The sequence below is a fragment of the Sinocyclocheilus anshuiensis genome, unplaced genomic scaffold, assembly GCF_001515605.1.
Source record: "Sinocyclocheilus anshuiensis isolate Anshui unplaced genomic scaffold, SAMN03320099.WGS_v1.1 scaffold928, whole genome shotgun sequence".
Classification (NCBI taxonomy): domain Eukaryota; kingdom Metazoa; phylum Chordata; class Actinopteri; order Cypriniformes; family Cyprinidae; genus Sinocyclocheilus; species Sinocyclocheilus anshuiensis.
In genome coordinates this window covers 2,221,630-2,245,519 of record NW_015552531.1, presented here as the reverse complement: position 1 = coordinate 2,245,519, position 23,890 = coordinate 2,221,630, and the positions used below count along the sequence as shown (strand labels likewise).

The following is a 23,890-nucleotide window of genomic DNA, read 5'->3' as shown; positions in this document are numbered from 1 at the left end:
TTCCTATGTTACCCAGGCGTTGAAAGTACGTATTGTGTAGAATATGATTACGCCTTGATCATCCCTTTGATATCCAGAAGAACAATCCTAATTTGAACCTTTAGAAGGTTGTCCTCCTATGCTTGACACTATCCATCCGTAGAAAGTTTTTTTTTGGCTGCTGTGCAGTTGCAACATTTATGTACAATTACATTATTGGACCATCCTTTGTTTTTGTGTTTTTTTGTTTTGTTTTTTGCTTTACCAGTCCTTTGTGTGGGAAGCATTCTGGTCCAGGCTAACACCTTAGCGCACGGTGCTAGCTGACAGCTCAGTCTCTAAATGCTTTTCCACATTCAGCGAAAGGCAAAAGCCGAGTTCTAAAAGCCTTTGGAATCAGGACAGTCGCTCATGTTTTGGACAGAGGCAGGATTGCACCTTAGGAGGCAAAGATGTCTCTTGTGAAACACAATCAAAAAGTGTCTTCAGGATTAAAATAAGCGTTAAAATATTAAAAATTCAAATAAGAACATTAAAAAGTCCACAAAAAAGAGAATTAAAAACGGTGACATTTTACCTTAAACAGAAAAAACACCTGTACAGCAATAAAAATCAATCATTTTCTTGCCAGCATATCAATATGGGAAAAACAATCCTGAGTCAATCTTTTGGTACTGTAATTTTTTGGGTTAGCGAAACTTTGGAACTGCAGTTAAAAGTCTTTTTTCGTTTAAGCAAGGGATCCGTTTTTCAAACCTACACACTGAACATATCCATTCTGATACTACTGAAATTGCCATCTAGGCCGGTTGCCGCCTTAGCCTTGACTTCCAACGCGTTATCTAAGTCATCCAGCTTCTGGCTTAACTCACTGTCAGACTCATCTGAACAACTTTCGGTGGGTAGTGAGGTTTGAACCCCTGAGGTGCTGCACGAAGTTGAGGTAACCGTTGAAGGCAAGGAAAGGGGAGGAGGGGAAGCAGATGGGCAGGAAGCAGCTTTCCTGGCTGAGGCCTGGAAAAGAATATTTGGCCAGGACTTCTTGGACAAGTGAGAGAGATGAGGCAAGGGGTTATTAGAAGAAGCTGCAGACTGCGAGGTAGATGTGGTGTTAGGACAGGGGGAGCAGACTGAGTGAGGTAATAAGCCAACTACGAATATGTACAACAGCTTAACTTTCTTTGTTCACGAGCATTTTACTTTCATACATTAAGCCTTCTGTTACTTTGGAATGAATCACATTGTCCAACTGTATCAAACCAGAAAGTGATTCGTAAAAATTAAACACCCTTGACAGCGTTCACATTCTTTAAGTTACACAGACAAAAAAATGAAAGAAAATGAGTAAAACAATGTAATTCATGATGAATCAGTATTCTGTCTAGTAGGACGCTGAAATTTATGGCAAGCGATTAAAAAATAAAAACAAAAACATTACACAGTAGCAGCATAACGTCATAAGATAATACTTTGTAATCCAAGTATCACTAAAATTGATGGAAAATGATCTATGTTCATGACATGAACAGAAGTGCCCAGAGTAGAATGGAAGAAACAGCCTAACCACTATATGGCAATGTATAGGTTTAACACTGTGTTCAGTCCTACAGAAGTACAGGAGAAAAAAATAAAAAATCTTTTTGTAAAACAAATGCTTTGTCCCCCTTTTTAAAAGCAGCTTTCTTGTTTAAAAGAAGCAAATGTTCATACAATTTTTCAACACATTTTGTCCAACTTGCACTTTTTCAAGTATACAGTACTACTTTCATGGATGCACCAATTGTTACATGTCTCTGGATTGTTAGGTGTGAAACAAATGTGGACCAATCTGCTGCTGAACTACACACGAATAATAATTAAAACAAATGAACAAACAAACAAACACAGAAAACTGATATCTATTAAATTAAGACATGGCCTACCTCAAATAATCAAAAATGAAATCAATAAGTGCACTATAGTCCAGACACAAGCAAGTACCGTAACAGCTAGCATGCTCTTTGGCATTTCTCATTGCTTGTTTGATTGTTTTCTCTTTGTGCAAGCTCGACTGAAGGTGTTGGCCAAGTGCTTCGTTCCCGCTGACGGACACATTGCAGGCTATGCAATTGTACTTGCTCACGGCCTTACGAAGCACTGTCTCTTGCGGATCGATAAACGGGTGACCAAAGTAACAGAAGGACTTCTGGTGGCGAGCTGCTGAGTCTTCATCAGCAAAAATCATCTGGCACTTTCTGCATATAAACTCGTGTTTGATGGACGGAACGATAAATGCATCTGGAAAGCCTGAACTTTTGGTATTCGTTTGGGGTTCTTCATTTGTGCTTTCTGTTGAAGAGCCTTTATCATTCTTAGTTTCAATAGCCTCTTTTGGTTTGTGAGAGTTGCTCTGTGCACTCGTTGACTTTATAGGGGGTGTTTTCTGTTGCGGTTCACTTTGCTTCTGCTGCTGATGCTGCTTCTGTAAGGAATCCTGGAGGGACTGCTGGTACTGTTGGTACTGCTGCAGCAGGGCAGTTGGAGAAAGCCCAGCGATAGCCTGCGGCATTGCAGGGCCGTAGGGGAACAGGTTTTCCATTCCACACAGAGGAGGGAAGTATCCCCCCTGCACTCCGCCAGGAAGTTGGGGTGAGAAGCAAGATGCAAAGCCAGGGATGAAATAAGGCAAGAACTGTCCCCCTAGGAAGGAGCCTGGGTCACCAGCAATGGCATTCTGAAGTGCTTGCAGTTGTGCTGGGTCCATATATGCCTCACTTCCCAATTTTCCTAGCACTGAAAGTGGTGGCGAGGGCTTTTCCCTTTTTTTCACAATTGGGGTCTTGGGACGGGCAGTGTCGGCTTCTCTTTCTTTCACCTTGGGCTTCTCTAACTTCTTGTCTTTCTCTGATTCTTTTATGTGCTGCTCAGTCTGATTTGCTGCCAAAGGAGTGGGAGGAAGAGGAAGTGCGGTGGGTTGAGGAGGAGGAGGAGGTGTCTGAAGAAGAGTCTTGGTTGGGGTACTGCTGAGAGACATGGCAGGAGAAGGGGTGGCTGGAGTAGGGAACCCAAGCATGCCAGCACCAGGAGACGCCAAAGCTGAAATACAGTGGTATAGATACTATTGAAATATTTGACTGAAAAATCACTCCTCAACTTTGCTAGACATTATTTTGGGGCTATTCCTCTGTTATGGATCCAAACTGTTACAAGCACTTTATCAAAAGAAGGATACAACAAAAAGAAAGGAAAGATGAAACCATGAAAACAAGCACAGGCATGAAATCAACTGAACTTTTAGGGGTCACAGTCAAACTAGAAATATTCCACACTGTTACAGTGAATGCATGCATTAAAAGTCTATGAATCAGTGAATGTCACAGTCCATCAAAGGAAGCAAATGGGACAGTAGCATTTAATGCATTAACTGTTCATTAAGCTACTGCACTGTGTTTGTCATAATAACTCACCAGGTGTATTTGGTGGAAAACCTGGAAGGGAGGATGGCCCATTGACTCCAGGAAGAAGCACTGGTGGGAGACCAGATATTCCTGGGTAGGCAGTTGGCAGGCTAAGGCCATGAAGTGCATTATTGTCCACTGCAGGTTGCTGCTGGGCTGGCAAGTTGAGTACGTCAGTTGCCTTCTTCAAGCGGTCATGTTCTTGTTGAGCCATAAGCTGGCGGACAGTGGTAGGTGCAAGATAGTCTTTTTCTCGATTAACCTGGTTGCCCAGGGTTTCCTGCACTTTTGCAATGTGCTGCTTCGAAAAGATATGATCGCGAATCGAAAGTCTGGCTGTATACTTCACGCCACATAATGTACACTCAGGCCTTGGCCCATCTGGGGAGCCCTGGCTTATCATGAATGGCTTTCCAATGTTTATTTTGAACTTCTTTTCTTTTGCACGGGCATTCTGGAACCAGACTTGCACAACACGTTTCGGGAGTCCTATCGTATTGCCCAGCATTTCACACTCATGCATAGTAGGTGTGCGGTAGTCACTGAAGCAAGCCTTTAGGACTTTAAGCTGTAGGTTGCTCATTTGGGTTCTAAAACGTCTGTGGCCTGGTCTCTCTTCACCAGCTTTTGCAGACTTGAAGGGATTGGTACCTCCAAATGGACTGGGTGAACTTGGATCAGCCAAACTTGAAGTCTCACTCTTGTCTGCATTATCATCGAATTCATCATCTCTGGAATTGAAGTAGTCACTGTCTTTGCCAGAGAAACTTAATGATGGGCTAACCATGTTGAAAGGGATTCTATCCTCATTTAAGTCAAAGATTTGTGCTTGGTTTATTTTGTTCTCAGTTATTTTTTCACTTCCATTTACTGTTAGATTCTCAACTTCATTATTGGTCTCATCTCCAGTAGAGGCATCACTCACAGCTGTGTTAATTGAGGAGGTCTCATCAAAGTCCATTTTGTTGGCATCAAAAGAGGCATCTGCAGAACTTATGTTAAGCCCCTCAAGTTCATCACTATGTTCTGTTTTTACGGATGATAAACTTAATAAATGTTTTAGTGGCATCTCAAAAAATCTAACTGGAGTGGAAGATGAAGTTGGAGGCTCACTGTCATTCATCTCAGTCTTTGTGGGCATCTGTAGGTAGTCAGCAAAATTATACTTATTGGGACTTTGTCCTCCTTCATCTTGAGGCATCATTGGACTTGGGGGCAAACTAAAGCCTGCCTGTTTTGCCTCATGCCAGTGTCTTGAGCGAATGTGGCTATCAAGAGCTGACTTTGCCTTGAACAATGCTCTGCAGAAGAGACACTTTTTGTGAGTTTGAGAGGGCCCAACTGTTCTAAATTGTCCCTTCCTCTCTCTAGCTCGGGTGTTCTGAAACCATACTTGGACAACTCTTTTCTTCAGGCCAACTTCACGAGCAATATGATCTAACATCTTTCTTGTTGGGTTTGAATCAAGTAAATATTTTTCATACAAGATCTCAAGTTGCTCTGGAGTAATGGTAGTCCTAAGTCGTTTATCTCTGTGCTGATCTTCTGCACTGTTAACACCATCTTTTTCATGAGATCCATCCTCTTTTTCATCTAATTTACGTTTCACAGAGTTAGAGTTCACAGCAAGGCCAGAGTTGCTTGGAGTTGGCATCTGGGATAGGGCTCCAGACAGGAGTTGACCGGTCATAAGAGGGTTATTTGGATCAAAGATCATATAGGGCATATCCAGAGGCCTTTCTAAAAATTGTGAGTGTAGGAATTGGTTTTGGGCAGCCAGAAAATGCAAGTGCTGGTGCTCCTGCCACAGCTCTACTGTTGGGAAAGCGATTTTGCACTGATCGCAGTGGTACTGTAACATTTGAGGTGGTAGGCTACTGTTAAGAGAGGACAGTGCAATTGAAAGAGGACTTGATGGGACAGTCGTAGACTGGGGTTGGGAATGGGGTCTTGACATTTGTGGTTGAGGTAATTTTTGTGGTGGAGGCTGTGGGGTTGAAGCCTTGGAAGATTTTAACTCATTTAGGTTCTTGAGGGTTTGTAAAGGGGCAATCTCTCCCAATTTTGGTTTTTCATGGAGGAGCTCAGGTTTGGGTGAGGATTTCCCTACATCAGGTCGAGGTGAAGGCATCAAGGGAGAGCTGGAGCCAGAGCTGCTTGCTGTCACAAGAGAGTTTTTAGCTGGCTCTGTTGGCTTTGCTGAACTTTGCTCATTGTTCTCTGTGAATTCCTCTGAGTGGTTTTCATCTCCAGCTTCATCATCCTCATCTTTGTAGCATTGCTTCTTCTGGTGAGTAATGAGGTCAAAAATTCGGGGGAAAATGACACTGCATTTCTTACATTGGTACTGCATGTTGTTGGTCCTAATGTATCGTTCATTTGTTAGTTCTTTCTTTTCGCTGTCTTTTGTATCTGTTTGGTTCTCATAGCTCTTGCGGGCCTTCTGACGGGCATTTTGGAACCACACCACAATCACTCGCGTTGGCAGGTTGAGTACCGTTGAGAGCTGCTCAATTTCATCATCCTTGGGGTAAGCATTGGTATCAAAGAAATCTTGGAATACTCGCAGTTGATAATCTGTGAAACGTGTTCTTGATGACCTTTTGTTCATCGTAGCATCAGTTCTGTAGTACTCTAGCATGTTCACTTGGGATTCAAGTCTGATATCTTCCAGTGTGGTCATGGGTGGAATGTTAAAATTGTAAGGGGAATCTTTGCTTCTTTGACGTTCTTTGAAGAGTGTATTGCGGAACCAGTGCTTTATGACTTTCTGTGGAAGGCCAGATTTTTCTGCCATTTCTTGAATCTGTTCTTCGTTTGGTGAATTATTGATGTCAAAATGAGCACGGAGGATTTGTAGCTGATCGTCTGTGATTCTGGTGCGAGGACGCTTGAACTGAGACTGCCGCAGGAAGTTTGGATCCAGTCCCAGTTGTTGTTGACATAACTGTGTGAGGTCAGAAGATAAAGAGTCCATTGTTGGAAGCTGCAGCGCAAGCTGTGGGGGTAGCCCAGGGTGCTGCACTGATTGCATCATCAGTGGTGGGAAAATTGGCAGGTCAAGAGAAACAGGGAGCTGCACTTGAGGAGGTGCAGTGGGTGGTGGAGGAGGTGGTGGTGGCGCTTGCTGAGGAGTTTGTAGAGGTGAAGGAGATGGTGTCTGCGATTTTCCTACAGATGTAGTGGCAGGGACAGCAGTCACTGGGGCAGGAGGAGGAGGAGGGGGTGGTGGAGGTGTTTCTGGAGATGCTGGGTTTATGGGATACAGCTTGTCATATGCCTCCCTGTACTGTTGTGCAAACTTCTCCAGCTCCACATATGGAAAGAACTGCCCATGCACGTGTTCCTGATGGCTTTTGAGAATAAGCATGTTGGAGAAGAACTTTCCACACAGCCCACACTCCAGTTTGTCAGTCAACTCTTCCTCTCTATTCTTTTTCTGGGTTTTCTGTCTATTCTCATTGTACTGAATAACTAATTCAAAGCCAAAGTTCTCTAGCAGTGCTTTAGCAGCATTACCTCTAGCTCCTGAGATGATGCGTGGCGGAGGAATTAGAGGTTCTGAAAATTTCTGGTTTCTGGAATCTTTAGTGTCTTTTGCACTGTCAATATCATTAGCTATATCCTGCTTTGCTTTGCTCTCCTGCTTTTCTAGGTGCTCTTCAGCATCTCTGGACATTTGAATCTCAGACAGAACAATGTGGTTGGACTCAATTTTAGGTTTGTGACTCTGCTGCTGTGCTTTCTGCTGCTGCATTTGAGACTGGGAGGCCTGCTGCCGAGCTTGCTGCTGAGAAAGCTGAAGCTGTTGCTGTTGGCCCAGCTGATGTTGTTGCTGCATCTGCTGCTTCAGATCTTCTAGGAATGATCCAGTCATACCAGGCATCCCAAATGCAGCTGAATGCAATGCAAGCTCAGGGCTGATGTTAAATTCAGCACCAGGGATGTAGAATGGGAAGAGGAACTGGGGCTGCTGGAATTGCAGTAGGGCCTCTGGTGTCATTGGGAAATGTGGGAAAAAAGCTGGGTTCAGAAACTGTGGCTGAAAGAATGCAGCTTGCTGCTGGAGCTCGTGCTGCAGTTGCATCTGAAGCTGTGCTGTTGACTGGGTTGGTGGGTGGGTAGGCTGCACAGAGATGTGATCAGTAGTTTGTTTCGTGGTAACTTCTTTGGCATCTACAGTGTTTTCTTTGTTAGAGGATACTGGTGCATTTGCAGAATCTGCATTTCCCTGATTTAGTGGAACAGGGCTTTTAGATGTAGTACTTCTGCTGCTACCACCCCCAGAACTAGTACTACTCTCCATTTTGGCGGTTCGTGCTTTTGTCTGATGAAGTACAGACCTCATGTGAATCTCCAGGGTTGAGCTTTGGCTATAAGCAACATTACATATATTGCATTTGTATGGTTTGTTGTCAACATTGTTGATGGTCTCCTGGTGAACTGGGCTTGAGGCCTCTTGGATAACTTTCTTTAGCTTATGCAAATGTGAGACAGAATTGTAGTGAACAAGGAGAATGCTTTTTTGGGTGAATGACTCCTTGCATACTGTGCATTTGTATGGACGTGAGGGGTCTAAAAACTTTTCCATGGTGAAATTTGGACCTTTCCTAAAAGGCAAGGTCCGCTTTGGTTCTGAGCCCATGTCATCAAGCAAGGAGCTGCTGTCACTTCCAGTCGGACTGGCCTTCCCTTCTTGGTCAAGTTCCTCATCTTTGTCTAGCTCATTCTCAAAGACTTGTGCCTCTTCCAGAGCCCGCATCTCACTTTCAGCAATGTCACCATTTAGGGGCAGGTTTCCACAGAGTTGCTGTACTTCGGCTTCACTCAGCTCAGGGTGACCAGTCTCCAAATGCTTTCGGAGGGCAAGGAATGTCCTGAAGCTGCGCTGGCACAGACTGCACATGGTGGCTGCACGGATGGCATGGTACTGGGAATGTATCTCAAGCTTCTGCATAGTCTTGAAAGCCAGGCTGCAATGGTTGCAGCGGTATTTGTAGACGTGGCGATCAGAGACTGAGAGCTGCTGCCGCTTCTGCAGATCGCTAAGATGCTCCTGCAGGGAGTCTGGGCTCTTCCTGTCTTGACCACTCGCTTTCTTCCAGTCAGGGGCCTCAGCAGCCTCCTTTGGTGGTTTGAGTTCCTCATTGGCAAGTTCAACCTCACTTTTGTCTTGGCCTGTACTGTTTTTCAAATCCTTAGAGCTGTTTCCTGTTGAAATTCAGAAAAAGGAAAGATTTCAGAATTCTTCCAAAAACATTTCATTATAAAAGACTACTATTATAACTTTTCTAAGGAATATTCTGTAATGCCATTCATACATTTCAGATGACACTGTGGCTGCATAAATGTGCTTACCCATGGGTTTTCCGGATCCCTCAGGGATAACAGCTGAAGAATCCATCAAAGATGGGACTTTGTCTTGTAATGATGCAGACAGCAAGGAATTGGGCACTGTAACATCTGGGCCTGCAACCTGAAGAAAAAAAAAATACATCAGTCCCTTAACAGATTTCAATAAACATAAGATAAACAATAAACACAAATATTTACCAAAATAATAGATTTATTCAAAATTTTAAGCTTTAAATCAATTAGAGATATAGGGACTTTCAAAACTGCTCTTTTTTTATTTTATAGGAGGAGAACTTTCAAGTTTATAACATTCTTTGGAGAATACGCTAGGCCTGGGAAATGCTTATTCAAGTTATTCCCTGCCAGCCCTGCCAGAGTATGATCTAGTTAGTAAGGCTGACAGTTTAGGTATTTCTTTCTTTTTTTGTATTTAAAGGAAATGAATGCTGCACATACTGTCATGATTAACTTCTCCACACAGTCTGGAGCCACACTATGGAGGTGGGTGAGATGCAGCTGTAAATGAATCTTGTTGCTGAGGATATCCTGACACAAGGGGCAGCTGATGACCGGCTGTATGGAATGCTGGGACATGATGTGCAGCTGTAAACGGTTTGCATCCTTGTTACTGTAATTACAGTATGGGCACTGCTGCACCTGAAAAGACAGAGTTCATCATAGCATTGCCATGCATTACAGCACTGCTCTATATGACTATATATGAATGACACTGCTACATGATGCCTTAAGGAAATCAAATTCCAAACAAAACAAGACCCCAAATGTCTATAAAATCAAATTTCCTCCAATTCACTTTAGTTTTCAGTTCATGTAACTTAATTAAAAACCTAATGAAGTAAATAAGTAAATGAACTAACATGAATGTCTGGAATTTCTAATCAGAAAATTACAAAGTATGTTATTTCAGACTATGCTTGGTTCTCATTGCATGAAGTAAGTTTAAACTTCTCACTGCCTGTTTTAATATAGCCCTTTCAGAAATGGTTCATTAAGTCCTGTACCACTCAGACAGTGCTTTTTAATATAATTGAAAAAAAAAGTGAATGAATATAATCTAATCCAAGAATTTATACACAAAGATGGCTCAGTCTTGTTATTAAGTCCCATTTTTGCAAACAGACCAAAGTAACTAACCTGCTCACTGGACAGCGTCCTCTCTTCAGCTGATTTGGGCCTCTTGGGTGGATTGTCATTTTCTTTCTCCTGCTGAAGTGACCGCTTCCCTGCTGTAGCAGTCCCCAGAGTTTCCTTAGCCAGTGTATTAATTCCTGTGAATAAACAGATAGGATATCTTCTGTCACAAGCTTATTCTGGACTCCTGATGCTGAAAATCTCCTGACAGAGGTACAATGACCCTCACTTTAATAAGACGGCACATTTGGGTAACATAAGCTTATTGTTACGAATGGAGATCTGATAAAAGGTTATTGGGGCGACTCACATTATGTGAGACTCAGATTATGTAGCAAATGAAATGGACATCATATATTTAATAAGACAAAGCAAAAAGCAGAAATTAAAGAAGAATTTAAATTGAATAACTACACAGACAAATTGTGCGCATTGAGTTTGAACATGAATACTAGAGAAAAAAAAAACTATATTCACAAAAGCAACCGAATTAAGATATTCACAAATAAATAGAGGTTTGAATTCATTGTTATTGCATTGCAGGTCACGGTACCATTATGCAGTTCATTTGGGGGGTATAGACAGCCAAATCACCATTCCCAGTATGCCTCTGAATATCCATGCCTCATACTCTGTATTAGAGGGGGTTGCCATGTTATTTCCATTTCAGCTGAGCTCAATTCAGCAAATCAGCCCCCAGTTGTATTTAGAGTATGCTGCACAGAGTGATAAATCTTTTATTACCCCTGTATCCTCAGATACAGACAGTGTCCCAGCCTCCTCAGTCAATGCAATTTATCCTCTCGCTGCATATGCAGTGCACAAAGAAAGCCCTGCTCGCTCTTCTTTGCTCTAATCTGGTCACTCTAGGCTAAATGTGTGTATTACTCTTATGAATCAAAGCTTAGCAAATCAGTCATCGAAAATGGATGGTGAAAAAGATGTTGTAAACAAAGGAAAGAGTATTTTTTCTGCTCTGCATTTATTTAAAGTATATTTCAATATATGCTGCGTGTTCATGCATTTTAATCCTTGGCATTACAAGGCATTCTGCTTATTTTATTGTGGTCTTACATATCAGGAGCCTGACATATTAGCCTGCCAAAGAAAGTGACACAAGAAGGAGAAAAACCACAAGGGCACAATACAAATTTCCAAGAGTATCAAGAGTATGGTCTGCAGTCTCAAATAGCTAGGTAATCTTTTTTTCTCTCTTGGCCTTGATATCCCTGCTGCGTTTAGGGGTGGTGGGGGGGGGAGATGTCACATGCATTTCATGACAAACAGAAAACCTCATTTGTGAGGCTCCCCAATCTCATTGCTGTACCGCATCATCTGACCTTTTTTCTCCTCCCTCAGTTTATTACGAGGATTTCTAATTTTAACTTTCAATTTTCGCCATCTTCCAGTCAATCTGCAACTAAATTATTTCCCGGGTGAGGAGGCGACTCCTGGACAAGCGGGTGCAAATACATTTCACAGTGCAATGCCCCTTCCATTGATTGCCATCATATTGAATATAAATGTATGGTCTGGGGGCTAATCTGCTTTATATGAGGATCCATCTATATGATTTATTTTCTTAATCAACACTCACAAAGTCCTAAAATCAACACATTTAAAGTCCTTTGCAGATGGACACACTAGACTGTCAGAAAAGAAATAGGGACAGAAAATGAGGAAAGAAAAAGTATGAAATGCCTTTGCTGTGCATAAGGCTTTGCTCAGTTGTCAGTTAAATTAACTATTAAAAAATTATAAAGATGGCATATATATATATATATATATATATATATATATATGTGTGTGTGTGTGTGTGTGTGTGTGCGTGTGTGTATTTTATCATATCTACACACAATAGTCTTTATGTTCATGTAATATTGTGTCAAGACTGGCTAGACTCTTTGTGTAGTCTGTACCTCACACTAAATGAGAATGCCTTTTTCTTTGTCTACAGAAACACAGTGCATTGAAGCAATAGAGAAAATAATTGTGACACCACAGCTCCCATCTCATCCGAATGACAAATGTCTTTGAGAAGCAGGACCTTGCTTGATTAGATAAATCAAACAGTGATTTATGACAGTCAAGTTGTTTGCATTACAGGGACCAGAGCCGCAGACTGGCCACCCATCTTTATTTACAACTGTCAATGGGATTTTTACAATCATGCAACCTACGCAAGGCTTCTTTAAACACCTCTGATAATTCAACCAAACTGAAAAGAAAAAACAACAAAAACCATGCTAATGTTATCTATCTGATGTTCCTCACTAAGAGAGAGGCCATTTTTAGTCCTGTTAATTTTCAATGTTTGATTTTCTCCATTTTATATCTCAAAGTGCAACCTAACTAGTGCTGTGTTCAAAATATCGATACGACGATGTATCGTCAGAGATTTGCCGATACGAGTATCGATACAGCTGGCCCTGTATCGATATTGTGGCACGTGTGCAGCAGTGGACCGCGCTTAATTTGTTTAAAATTTTACAACGTGTATCGTGATACGTATCGTATCGTGGCATCTGTATCGTGATACGTATCGTATCGTGACTTTGCTGGTGATACACAGCCCTAAACCTAACACGACTAAAATTTCATATTAACAAAAACAGCACAGCCTCACTTTGAAAGCTCTGCAAAATAGTACTGTGCACTTGTATATGACAAACTATTTTATTTCAAAATTTCTTTCCCCTGCAAATGCCAATTACACAGGACTTGCTTGATTAAGGCATCATAAATTTACTATTCAATTTACTGGTCTTCAGTCCAGCCAGTCTGGCTGAGGTGACAGGGCAATAAATAAAGCAGGACCCAGAGACGCTCCGAGAACTTTAGTGATTTACAAGGACAAGAGGTTAAGGTTACGCATTAGAGTAACCTACAGTTCAGCAGATAGCATTTGAATACCACACTCTAAATTCTCAGCTTGCACAGTGCAGCCCCACTTTCTCTGTGCTCTCGCAAAAAATAATCTGAGTCCATCAGCTTTGCCATCGCACTTCAGAGGCGTAAACCGACGAATGTCATATTTGGCAAATCCTACAGGACTCTCTGAATTGATTAAGTCAGTAACAGAAATAATAGCTGTAGGGCTTCAATGAAATATGCAAATACTTTTAATTTATTTTAATCAAATATCTGGAAAGGCAGAAATTGAATAAATGCTCATTTCAGAGCTGGAAACATGCAAATGCTAATGCTAACTATGCAGAATTTGATCTGTCTTGCATTTTATTTAAATCAGCTGCATTATTTTAAATCTCATAAGGAGCTGATTTAAAAACAATATTTAATTTCCCTGCTAATTTACAGCAGGTATGCAGAAAATGTTCTTAGCAATAATGACAGCTAATTTTCATCTTTGCTTGTGTTTGCTGAATTATCCTTTTACCCTAAAGTAGGGCTGCACGATTAATCGCATGCGATATTTAACGCGCATCTTATCAGTAAAGCCGATTCTGTAATCAGCGGTAAATCTCTATCACCTGCGTGCTTTCACATCGAGCAGCATTAACTACACAGAGCCGTTGTTCACTGACGAGCATTGACATGATTACAGAATCGGCTTTACTGATAAGATGCGCGTTAAATATCGCATGCGATTAATCGTGCAGCCCTACCCTAAAGCCAACACACTGACATGCTTCCATGATACATCTAAACAGAGCACAAAGTAATCTGGAGTTGATCCAGACTAAGACATTTGCATGGAAAATGCAATTTGGATTATAATTAATCCACAATGACACTAGATTAAAATGACAAAATGGGCTGTTTTGAGAGATGCTGCATGTGAAGATGAATATTGTGAATATCTCGAAGTATAATCTTTAATATGCAGGAGTCTGGTGTTTTATATTCAAACCCACATTAGGGATTTATTCCTTTGGCCCAAAAACACATTTAACATATGGGTTCAACAGAGCAACCCCTAAAACCCATTCTGACTGCTCCTCAAAGTAATGGATTAGAAAAAAACAGCCATTTTGGGACGGATATTTTCTAATTTCAATTTAAATACTGCAGCCTTGAAAAAAGAAAACAAACTATCGCAATGCAAAAGCTATTATGCATATATTCACATTAAGGTTTAAGAACACTAGTTTAAGTAGAATCTGCATCTCGACCGCAGCGTTAAATGACACTGCATGTAATAGGTCATGTAAATGCATTGAGTACGAGCTGCCTCAGACAAGCCTGTCATGGCTATATGGATAAAAGATAAATGACTGGCTAAACTAATAGGCTCTGTCCTGTTTCAGCATTTCCTCTGCTCCATTGAACCCAACATTATGTTGCTAGGTATTGTGTGCATGAAAAGACGACTAATGTAATATTCATTTTGACCATATATTTCCATCTCATACATAAAAACGCACATATGAATCCTTATTTGGCAAATCAAATATAACAGAGCCTTAGGTAGTGATGCCAGATGCTAGCTCCAGGGGCTGTTTCCTGATCTCAACACAATGCTGTTTTGTAAGGATTGTTGCCCTTGCTAATGTGCTACCAGTCAGACGTGTACGCAGATCCGCAGATCGAGGACAATGAGCTCTGAAAGGTGGTGCGTTGCTTGAATTAAATAAGAAGGGAAAAAAGGTTACAAAACTACACACTTGAACGCTATCTAATCCTATGCTTATACAAAATTAGTATGTCATCAGAGAAATTGCAAGAACAGCAAAGATTAATGAAAGGCGCTTAAAAATTACAAGCGCACAAACTGATTTGATTAAAAAAATAATCTCGGTGGTCACTGCGGAATATTCTTTGCCTTTATCCACATCTCTGCCATCAGATGGCTATCATTAAAATAGGTCAGCGGGAGGCTACTGATAGCATTCACATGCAACCCACACATGCAGCTGTTATTAGCAGGAAAAGCCCCATTGGAAGAGAACAGAAGAGCAAAACAGGTAAGAGCAGTGTGTTAGTACTAAGCGACACTGGGGAGGGTACCAGGGGAAAAAAGACCAAAACTAAAGGTCTTACTGGAGTCCTTCTCTGTTATGTTGCCTTCCATGGCGTCCCTCTTGCTCGAGTCTTTGTCCTCGGCCGCGGCCAATGAGGAGGCTCGTGGGGATTCCTCACTGTCTTCACCTGGTTCTTCTACAATTGAACACAGGAAGGGCACTTGGTTACCCACTAGAGGTTAGGGCGACTGCTTTTGAATTGTCTGCCGTGTATGTGTGTGCGTGTATATATATATATATTATATATATATACAAAATATACCACAAGACACTGATGCAGGGGGGTCCGTCTGGTTTCATTAAACCCGGGACACTCTGAAATATGAATGTTCTTCACACACCTCTCCAGATTGTTAGCACTGTGCAGATTACATGGAAATTTTTCTGTAGGCTCAACCACCCCCGCCCCCCCTCGTGTTTAATAATTCTGTGTATCTTTGCAGCACTGCCAGTGGATTAATCTGTTTATGCTGTTAGGTGATAGGTCGAGGCCGTGCGCCTCTAATCCCTGAAAGGCCTACTGTTCCCTTTCATCCAGAGAGCATTTGTCTCTCACTGCGCTGATGTCACATTTTAATGAATTTTTAGCAGGCTGAGTAATGCCAGATAACCACTCCTGTCTTTCCCCCTCCACCCCATGCAGCTTCCATCACACAGCACATGACGGGGGAAGAAAGAAAGAGAGAGAGAGAGAGAGAGACAGAAAGCGAGAGCGAGGGGGAGAAATAAACATATTTCGGAAGACCCCACGAGAAATTAAATAAATTAGGACAACATGAGGCGGGAAAATGGCGTTCAAAGTGCTGCGCTCATCCATTTTATAAAACCTTAATAACCATATAAATTGACCACGGGGAGGCAAAAAGGTCACCGGTATATATGCATACAATCACTCAAGTCATTGTTTGGTAAGCAGAGGGGCCCCAACTCTGCAGATACATGATATGATTAACCCTTTAAAACTCCCCACACGGTGCTGGCACAGACGTTTTAAGTGCAATACATTAAGTGGAAATTATATACAGCATGAAATTTTCATGGCAGATGCTGGGAGTGATTGAAAGGAAAAATTGTGCTGCACTCTAGTCCTGATGTTTTATTAATAATATTCTGACAACAGGATGAAATATCTCCTGTCACTGCTGGCAGCCGGCTGCAAAAAATTGCTATTTTGGTGCACATGCGGTGATGGTGTGCTCTAATACATCCTGCAACAAAGGCACTGTCTGTGAGTGTGTATGCATGTGTGTGTATGTAAGACAGTTAGGGGGTATCTTTAGATGTACATGCCACATTTCTACAAAAATAAATGGCATAAATTGCAGCGTTTGTGCTTTTGTTTCATGTCATTGATGCCTATAACTTGCCTACACTTTTCGAGGACATACATATTTCTGCAAAGTCATATATATATGTATGTCTTCGAAAAGTGTAGGCAAGTTATAGGCATCAATGACATGAAACAAACAATATATTGATTTCTAATTGTTGTTGCTCTTATTGTTGTCTATTTAATGTTTCTGTTTGCCACAAAATATTAAATATAATTAGAAAACACAATTAATTAGCTAATCATATAATGAATTTGATTGCAATTTGAATCAACTGACAGCCCCAATACTGTAATAATTAGACATATATTTATTTAACCCCAAATATCTTGATGTTTAATTAAAAAATTATAAGTCAATAAAATAATATTAAAAATACTGTCATTAAAAACAATTTAAATGTAACATACCACTAAGCTACACTTCATAGTTATACATTTGATTGCATAAAATATGTACATAACATTGTTTCTCATTCTCTGTGCCTCACTTTCTTTTGCAGTCGAGGCAGGACTGGGGGTGAGTGTTGTGGGGGAGAGCGGTATTGTGGGGTAAAGGGGCTCTGGACAGAGCTTACGCCAGTGTCAGGACAGAGGGCTAATCAGAGAGAGAGAGAGAGAGAGAGTTTTGCCTCAGAAGGCAGATGGGGGTTAAGACCAGCTGGATGTCTGTGATCAGGACCAGATTTCAGGTCGGTTAATAAAAGAGACACACAAACACCCACACACACACACGCTCATACACAAACACCACAGCACAATGTCACACCCTAAGGGTACAGGGGCCAGGCTGTGGCACCTTCCCCTTCTTTCACCCCTTCTCCTCCTCCCTCCTGCAGCGCACGTCCTCAGTGTGAGGCGCTCTCTTCAGTCGGCTAGATTTACTGACCCAGTCCCCTTAGCTGGGAAATGAAGTGTCAAAGTGCTAGTGAGTGTCTCTACCTCGAGGGGGCATCAAATTTTTAAGGCAATCGTGGAATGCATTAATAAAACATGGAGTGTCATGAAAAAGAAAAGGGCGAATTATGAAGGTAGTAACAGAAGGAATAAGGGATCTGGGTCTCATCACACGGCATTTTTTCTCTCTCTTTCCTTCCACTGTCCTTCTCACTCTCCCTCGTCTTTTAGCAGGGTGTTCTGCAGTTTTTCTGGTATGCATTTCAAGAGCGAGAGAAACTCCCAGACATGCTTTCCTATACATCATAGTGGTGTCTGCCCCGCGCCTGACCCTGGCAACAGTTTGAGTAATCTGAATGCTTTACAGAGGCAGCGTGTCAGCAGCATTGGAGCGGTACAAGGGGGGTTCGGCAGACTTTCTGCCCATCAAACTTAATCGCAAACAGCAGAGCCATAGACAACTTTTACTGCCCCACCATCCCTTTCAAGCAAAACCCGCAAACACATCAGCCACACATCTCCGACGGCTCTCTGTTCGCCAGTCTCCCGCGAGACCTGCTCTGACGTGGGATGATCGGCACGCTGGAGGGAGACTGGGGTCAAGAAGGTGTCGCAATTAAAGCAATGCTGTGTTTTGGCCTCATCAAAATGCACCGGTTCCCTTTGCACAACTACCATACCTACAAAAAAAAAAAACAGAAAAGGAATCCATTGAAATTTATAAATATGGCGGCCGACACTTTCTTTTCATTAAAGTGCCGGGCCTGTCCGGTATAGAGAGAGCGTAATGACGGACGTGGAGGGCAGGCTGCTCCCTCTCTCTCCTCTTGGGAACTATAACACCTCAGTCCGGTCATTATCCGGCCAGTAAAACAGACACCCACCGTACACAACCGTGGATACCCCCAAAAATGATTGTGCTCGTTAAAATGTGTCCCCCACCTCCACCTTAAGACTCATGCCTTTTTTATGGTTCTCAACAAAGAATAACGAGCTTAGTGAAGCTAGGCTATAATAAATGTTAGCATTACTTTAAATACAATTTTTAAAACTAATTACAACCAGATTGCATTTTTGCAAACTTATAATTTTTCATTTTTTTTTATTTTTAATTAAATCATAATATAATAACTATTAATTTTAAACAACGGAACTATTATTGTTATTATTCATAATAATAATAATAGTTCTTTGTATGATTGTCATTTCTTATAATTTTACTGATCTTAATGTTGGTGAAAAAGCAATCTGGTTGTAATTATGATTTCTGGACTGTCTCGTCTTGTTGAGGTGTAAGGAACACTAATTTCCATGCACACCACAGGTTGGCTCTGAGCTGCCCACGGTTTTCATGATGTCACATTCTTTCCCCCCATGGTTTTCATTTGAGCCACTCCGTTTTAAAGGAATCTTTGAAACTCGAAACCCTGTACTACTTTGTTAAGGGCCAGTTGTAATACTTTCAGGATAATAAGCTTTACTGACTTGTTGATCCACCGTCCCCCCCCTACTCAAATCTTTTTTCTTGCTCCTTTCTTTTTCCAAATTTCAGTGTATTTAACAAGCATTTAGATCTTAACCAGATGCCGTTAATGTACCATGTCTAAAATACTAAACATCCACGCAGAGAGCGGACCCGTTTCCCTTCACGGCGCTGCTGCTGCTGCTGGGAGACACAAGAAAGCTGCTCTGCACATTCACACAAACTCAGCTGCTGCAGGGATCTGTGGAGACGCCCAAGTAAATTGTATATTAACCTAAAGATTTTGCGATAATTGGTGAATAATGCTCTTTTTATAGTAATTAATTTTTAAAATCCTAATTCCTTTAGAATTTCTTCTTGAATTTCACTGCATACAGCCCACTTGTAAGAACATCAAGCAAGATGCCAAACCATGTATAACAGTGGTCCTTTAGCACTTGTTTGCTAATAATGCAAAGAATATTTCATATAGAATTTTTGACTAGCCTAAATGCTTAAGAATGTTTTTAAAATCTTTATTCCTTGTCTTGCTAAAACAAAAAAAAACATTACTTAATATGGTCACTATCAATGGCTTTTCTCTGAAGCAAGCACACTTCCACTGCAGTACACCTATGCATCAGCAATCAGAAAACGTCTTTTGTTGCTGTCAGTTACTTTCATCCAAGAAAGTTTTCCTATGCTACCAGCTCCTCTGTGATGTATGATGCACTCAAAACCATTAATCACCTCCATCAAATGAAAAAACATGATGAAGATTAAAGCTTCTGCTTTTGCTGCACCAACACAAATTTCCCCCTTCATTTCTGCAGACTTCTGTTTCTGCACTCGCCCACATAAGGGATATTAATGGTTCCAAATAACTAGCATTAAATCTTTTAAAGAATGCATCTTCAAAGGTTTCTACAGACAAACCCCAAACACCTGCATCGTACACAAAAAAGCTTTTTGTGTCTGTGCCATTCAGATCACCTGAGGCATCCGGAGAAAGGAGGCTTACTTTAGTATTTGAAAATAATATAAAAAGATTCTTCCTCGTTTCGTTCTTCCCCCTCCCTCCTTGCTCCTTTCTCTCTCTCCTTTTTTATCATTCTCCATCCAATATTTATTCAAGACATGATTATAAACATCTGCCCAGGTAGCCGTTTCATCTACACAGGAGCCAAAAGGGCTGGAAATTTCACACACAGCCGCCAACATGACCTCGGCTCAGACAGAGCATGGCGCTTTTTTTCCCTCCCGTGCACTGCACGGCTTCCTGTCTATGACGTCTGAAAAGCACTGGAGGCCAGGGTTAATGGCCTTTCCAATCTCTGTGATAAGAATTCATTTTGTTCTATTACCAGCAGTTATCAGAGGAGGCTGCAGCATCACTTCAGCAGGAGGTTCAATCAATGAGAGAACCTAATGAAGTAACCAGCTCTAGATCTATTTTCTTGCTCAACTCTATCAGACAAATAAGACCTATCTGTCACCCCTGTGCAGGTCTGCTCTGGAAACCCAGAAAGCCTCAGCCAAACCCCTGACCGCATAGCGAGGAGACACAGATGACTGAAAAGGCGGTCTGGCACACATGCAGATTTTTCAAATATACACAGAGAGCTGCAACATCCTTTGAAAAGAAAAGACAGAGAGAAAAACGTGGACTGGAAAGTACCAAAACTGACTACAATAGCAAATTCCATAAGCAAGTTATCAAAACAGGGGTCATTTACGGGTTACAGTGGCCATGCTAGCGTTCGGCAAATTCCTACAGGATAGAAATGAAGTTCTCCGTGGCCACATCTAATTAGACAAAATCTCAGGCCAAATTTCTGAATGGAAACGGGGCTGACAATAGCCGTGTAGCTCGATCTGTGGCGATGGCTAGGAGATGGCATCCATCGAGGGAAATGAATGAGTCTGTGCGCTCCCTTCCAACTCTATAAAAACATGCAAAAAATGTCCATTTCATTACTTGCTGAACAATGTCATATGGGCTGCACTGCCCCCTAATCGACCCTGACAAAGGAGTACCAGCAGACATATGCTTTAAATAAATAAGATTACCCTGATAGACAGAGGCCTCTGACAATGTTCCCTGTTCTCTCTCCCTCTCCCTATTTTTTTCCCCTTCCAGCGCCTGTCGTTCTTGCCTCCATTTGTCTGATACAGAGAAAATCAGAAGTACAGCAGATGCCCTGCTTTCAGGGGCCCATAAGTCTCTTTAATGGCCTTGAACCTGTAATGAAAGGACAGGAAGGCATTCAAACATGATGTTTTTCATGTGTTCTTGCATCGGAGAGATCTTCTGCTTGATTTTACGATGACCTAATACAATTAAAATGGCATAAACGTACTTTGTAATTAAGGACACGCTGTATCTGTGTCAGAAAAGACAATGAAATTGCCTGTAGGCCTTTAGGAAGTGTCAATGGCAGTTTCACAACATACTAATTGTGGTTTATTGATTGAATTTGAACAAAGTTGTTTTAAAAAAAGAGGAACGATGGGCGAATTATGCCGTGCCGGGGCGGTCCGCGTACAATTTGAGTCAAAAGAGCGCGATCAATATTTAAATGACTTTCTGCATTGATTTCAAATTAACTTTCAATTAAGACATCTGTTGGACTTTTAACTACAACACTTAGCCATTGAGGAGGAAATAAGGGAACAGTTATTGATACTCTTAAACAGCAGTGGCCATTCTGCCATCGATTCAGTCATTTGCGCTGGCATTGGTATGCAGGAGGTTCTAACTCTTTCCTCCCAGGCTCCACACTAACAGCCCCTGGCCCTGGCCTTAGCGGAGGACTTAAATAAATATATAAAGCCCAGACCCATCTCACCGGACAGACAGACGGGAGATGAACCTTTATCCGGAGCTAAGACAAAGACATGTTATCTGCGGAACTGTTTGGAGCTGTAATTACATGGGCTCCATGTTTGTAGCCGATCGAATGGAACTCCTCATGCTGCGTCGGCAGTCCGGAGGGGGAGAGACTTTCTGGCCAGCCTAATCAGGTAACAGACACCTTTTGTTTTGGGAGCTCATTGATGGATGAAATCTTTATCTGTAATATTGATTAGCCAGGACTCTAAACTGTCTATCTTGGCTACTGGAAGCTCTAACAAGACTGCCAGCTGGAGTATATCAGTTAACATTTAATCAATGACAGTTTAAGACACAGATGCTTTAAAAAGGCAGTGTGTTATCCTCCTGCTCTGAACGATTGGAGGGATTACTCAGAATTTATCATCCACCATCCAAGACGAAGGCCTGCGTCCTTGAATGTCGGAATGTCAAAAAGGGAAAGGATATATGAATAATGAAAAAAAAAAAAACTAAACGTTAAAAAGATATCTCAATCCATTTCTATTACACAAACATGCGCTTACGCCAACCACCCGATATCGTCGCCATACATCAAACAATAGGGTGGCTAACCACAACCTGCACCCTGTCTGAGAGAAAAATACATGCATGCGCGTCATCTTAGTAAATGCAGAATTTTTGCCACCCTTGCAAAATATAGCAATGTTAGGTGCAATGAGGTGTCAGCAAGCCAAGCATGCAATCCATTAGAATTCCTGTTTGGCTTGTCTGCTGTTTGTGCAGTTCACCACCCTGTCCCTCCCTTCCAGATTCTTCCATTTTCCTTCTCCTACAGGCTCCGGCCCAATTAGGGTCTGAGCTCGTCACAATGACTACGGCGGCTGTCACTCACGCTTGGACTTCACCGCCCCTGGCCTATGCGATCATTAGCTATTCATTTTCTTGCCTTAGCTGTCCCTTAAAAGGAAATGTGAGTGGGTTAATTATGTAAAACATCAGTGTCGGACAAGACTGAAATTTCTCAGAGAAGGTCTTTTCATCTCCTGCCTTCTTTAATACCTCGTTTTGCTTGGAAAAGTACAAGCAAGCATGTATAGTGTAATGTATAGAGCACAAATGTGTTTAAATTTGACACCCACAATCCAACATGTGCATGTTTACAGTTTTAATAATCCCTGTGATCAAAACTTATAGCCTTCCGTGATATTAACAAAAAGCAGACATGGTTGCCTCTGATTTGCATCTGATAAGGTGCTTTCGAGTGACTAAAAGAGGGATGTCCTTCCTGGGCCTCAGATCAAAGGCACTTCAGTGTGAATGTGGCACCAGAGATCTTTGCTTCCCTCCATGTCGAGTCAGGAAACACAATCCTCAGGCACATATTATGACAGCAGCAATTACACAGAGGTGCATGACACTATTATTGCCATTTGCAGGAGAGTGATTATGCTAATGGAGAGATGTATAGCAGGTGGCACACATGCTGGCAGCTGCCAGCCAGAAACACACACACACGTAGAGCCCTCCCCTTACACACGCTCTCGCTGCCACCCGTCTTTCTAACAGTGTGAACAATGCCTTACAACCAGCCAGTCCCAAGATATGTAATTAGACCTCACATTGATTTAACACTTCCTTATCACATCAAAGGCACAGGAATTAATACTGAAGGAGAGGGAGAAAGAGACAAAAAGAAAGAGAGAACAAGGGAGAGTGAAGGAAATTATGGAAGCCGGTTTCCACCTCAGAGAAGGAAAAAAAAACATGTACAGGTAATTGTGAGGTAAAAAGTTTAAAATAACAAATAATATCCGCAATAAATATAAATATATAAATAAATATACAGTGAAATTGTGAGATACAAATTCACAATTATCATGTAAAAGTCACAACTGTGAAATATTGAGACATATTGTGAGACATAAAGTGACAGCTGTGAGATATAGTCAATATATAAACACAAATTGTGAGATATTAAGCCAGATTGAGAGATGTCCATTTGTTAGCTATAAATTCAAATTGCTAGGGTATTAAGTCTGATTGAGAGATATAAATCGCAAGATATAAAGCCATTTTGCGAGACATTTACATTGTGAGATATCAAGTCACAATCATTAAGACATATTTTTACTCTGAGGTATAAACAGACTTCCTTAGGGAACAGATCTGCTTAGATGTTAACAGGAAGTAGAAGAGTGGCCTTGCATTTGTATAAAAACAGGTATACAGCACAGTTCGGTTTTTGTTTCTCTTCTTCTCTAAAATCTTGCAAGCTTTCTACAATAGTTGCACTGTATATACAATTTTTAGATATGAAAGTACACATAGGGGCTGTTGAAATGTGTGTGTTTAGCAGGCCTCAGCATATCAGAGTGCTGTGGCTCTAGTAGCCCTGTGTGTTTTTAATTCCTTCGGCCGGGTTATTGAAACGGAATCCCCCCCGCTCTGCCGGCACACTCT

The 23,890-nt window shown here is 41.5% G+C and overlaps 1 protein-coding gene across 1 annotated transcript in view; it reads right to left on the bottom strand.

The window, feature by feature from the left end:
• Positions 1-592: 592 nt before the first annotated feature.
• Positions 593-23,890, bottom strand: part of LOC107663618 (zinc finger homeobox protein 4-like) — an 84,034-nt gene continuing 60,736 nt past the window's right edge. Inside the window, exons 5-11 of the mRNA XM_016453850.1 lie at positions 14,925-15,041; positions 9,927-10,060; positions 9,228-9,428; positions 8,775-8,892; positions 3,426-8,627; positions 1,966-3,054; positions 593-1,130 (exon numbers count right to left, since the gene is read on the bottom strand). Coding sequence (XP_016309336.1) covers positions 736-1,130; positions 1,966-3,054; positions 3,426-8,627; positions 8,775-8,892; positions 9,228-9,428; positions 9,927-10,060; positions 14,925-15,041 — 7,256 coding nt within the window. The 3' untranslated portion in view covers positions 593-735. The remainder of the gene's footprint in view (positions 1,131-1,965; positions 3,055-3,425; positions 8,628-8,774; positions 8,893-9,227; positions 9,429-9,926; positions 10,061-14,924; positions 15,042-23,890) is intronic.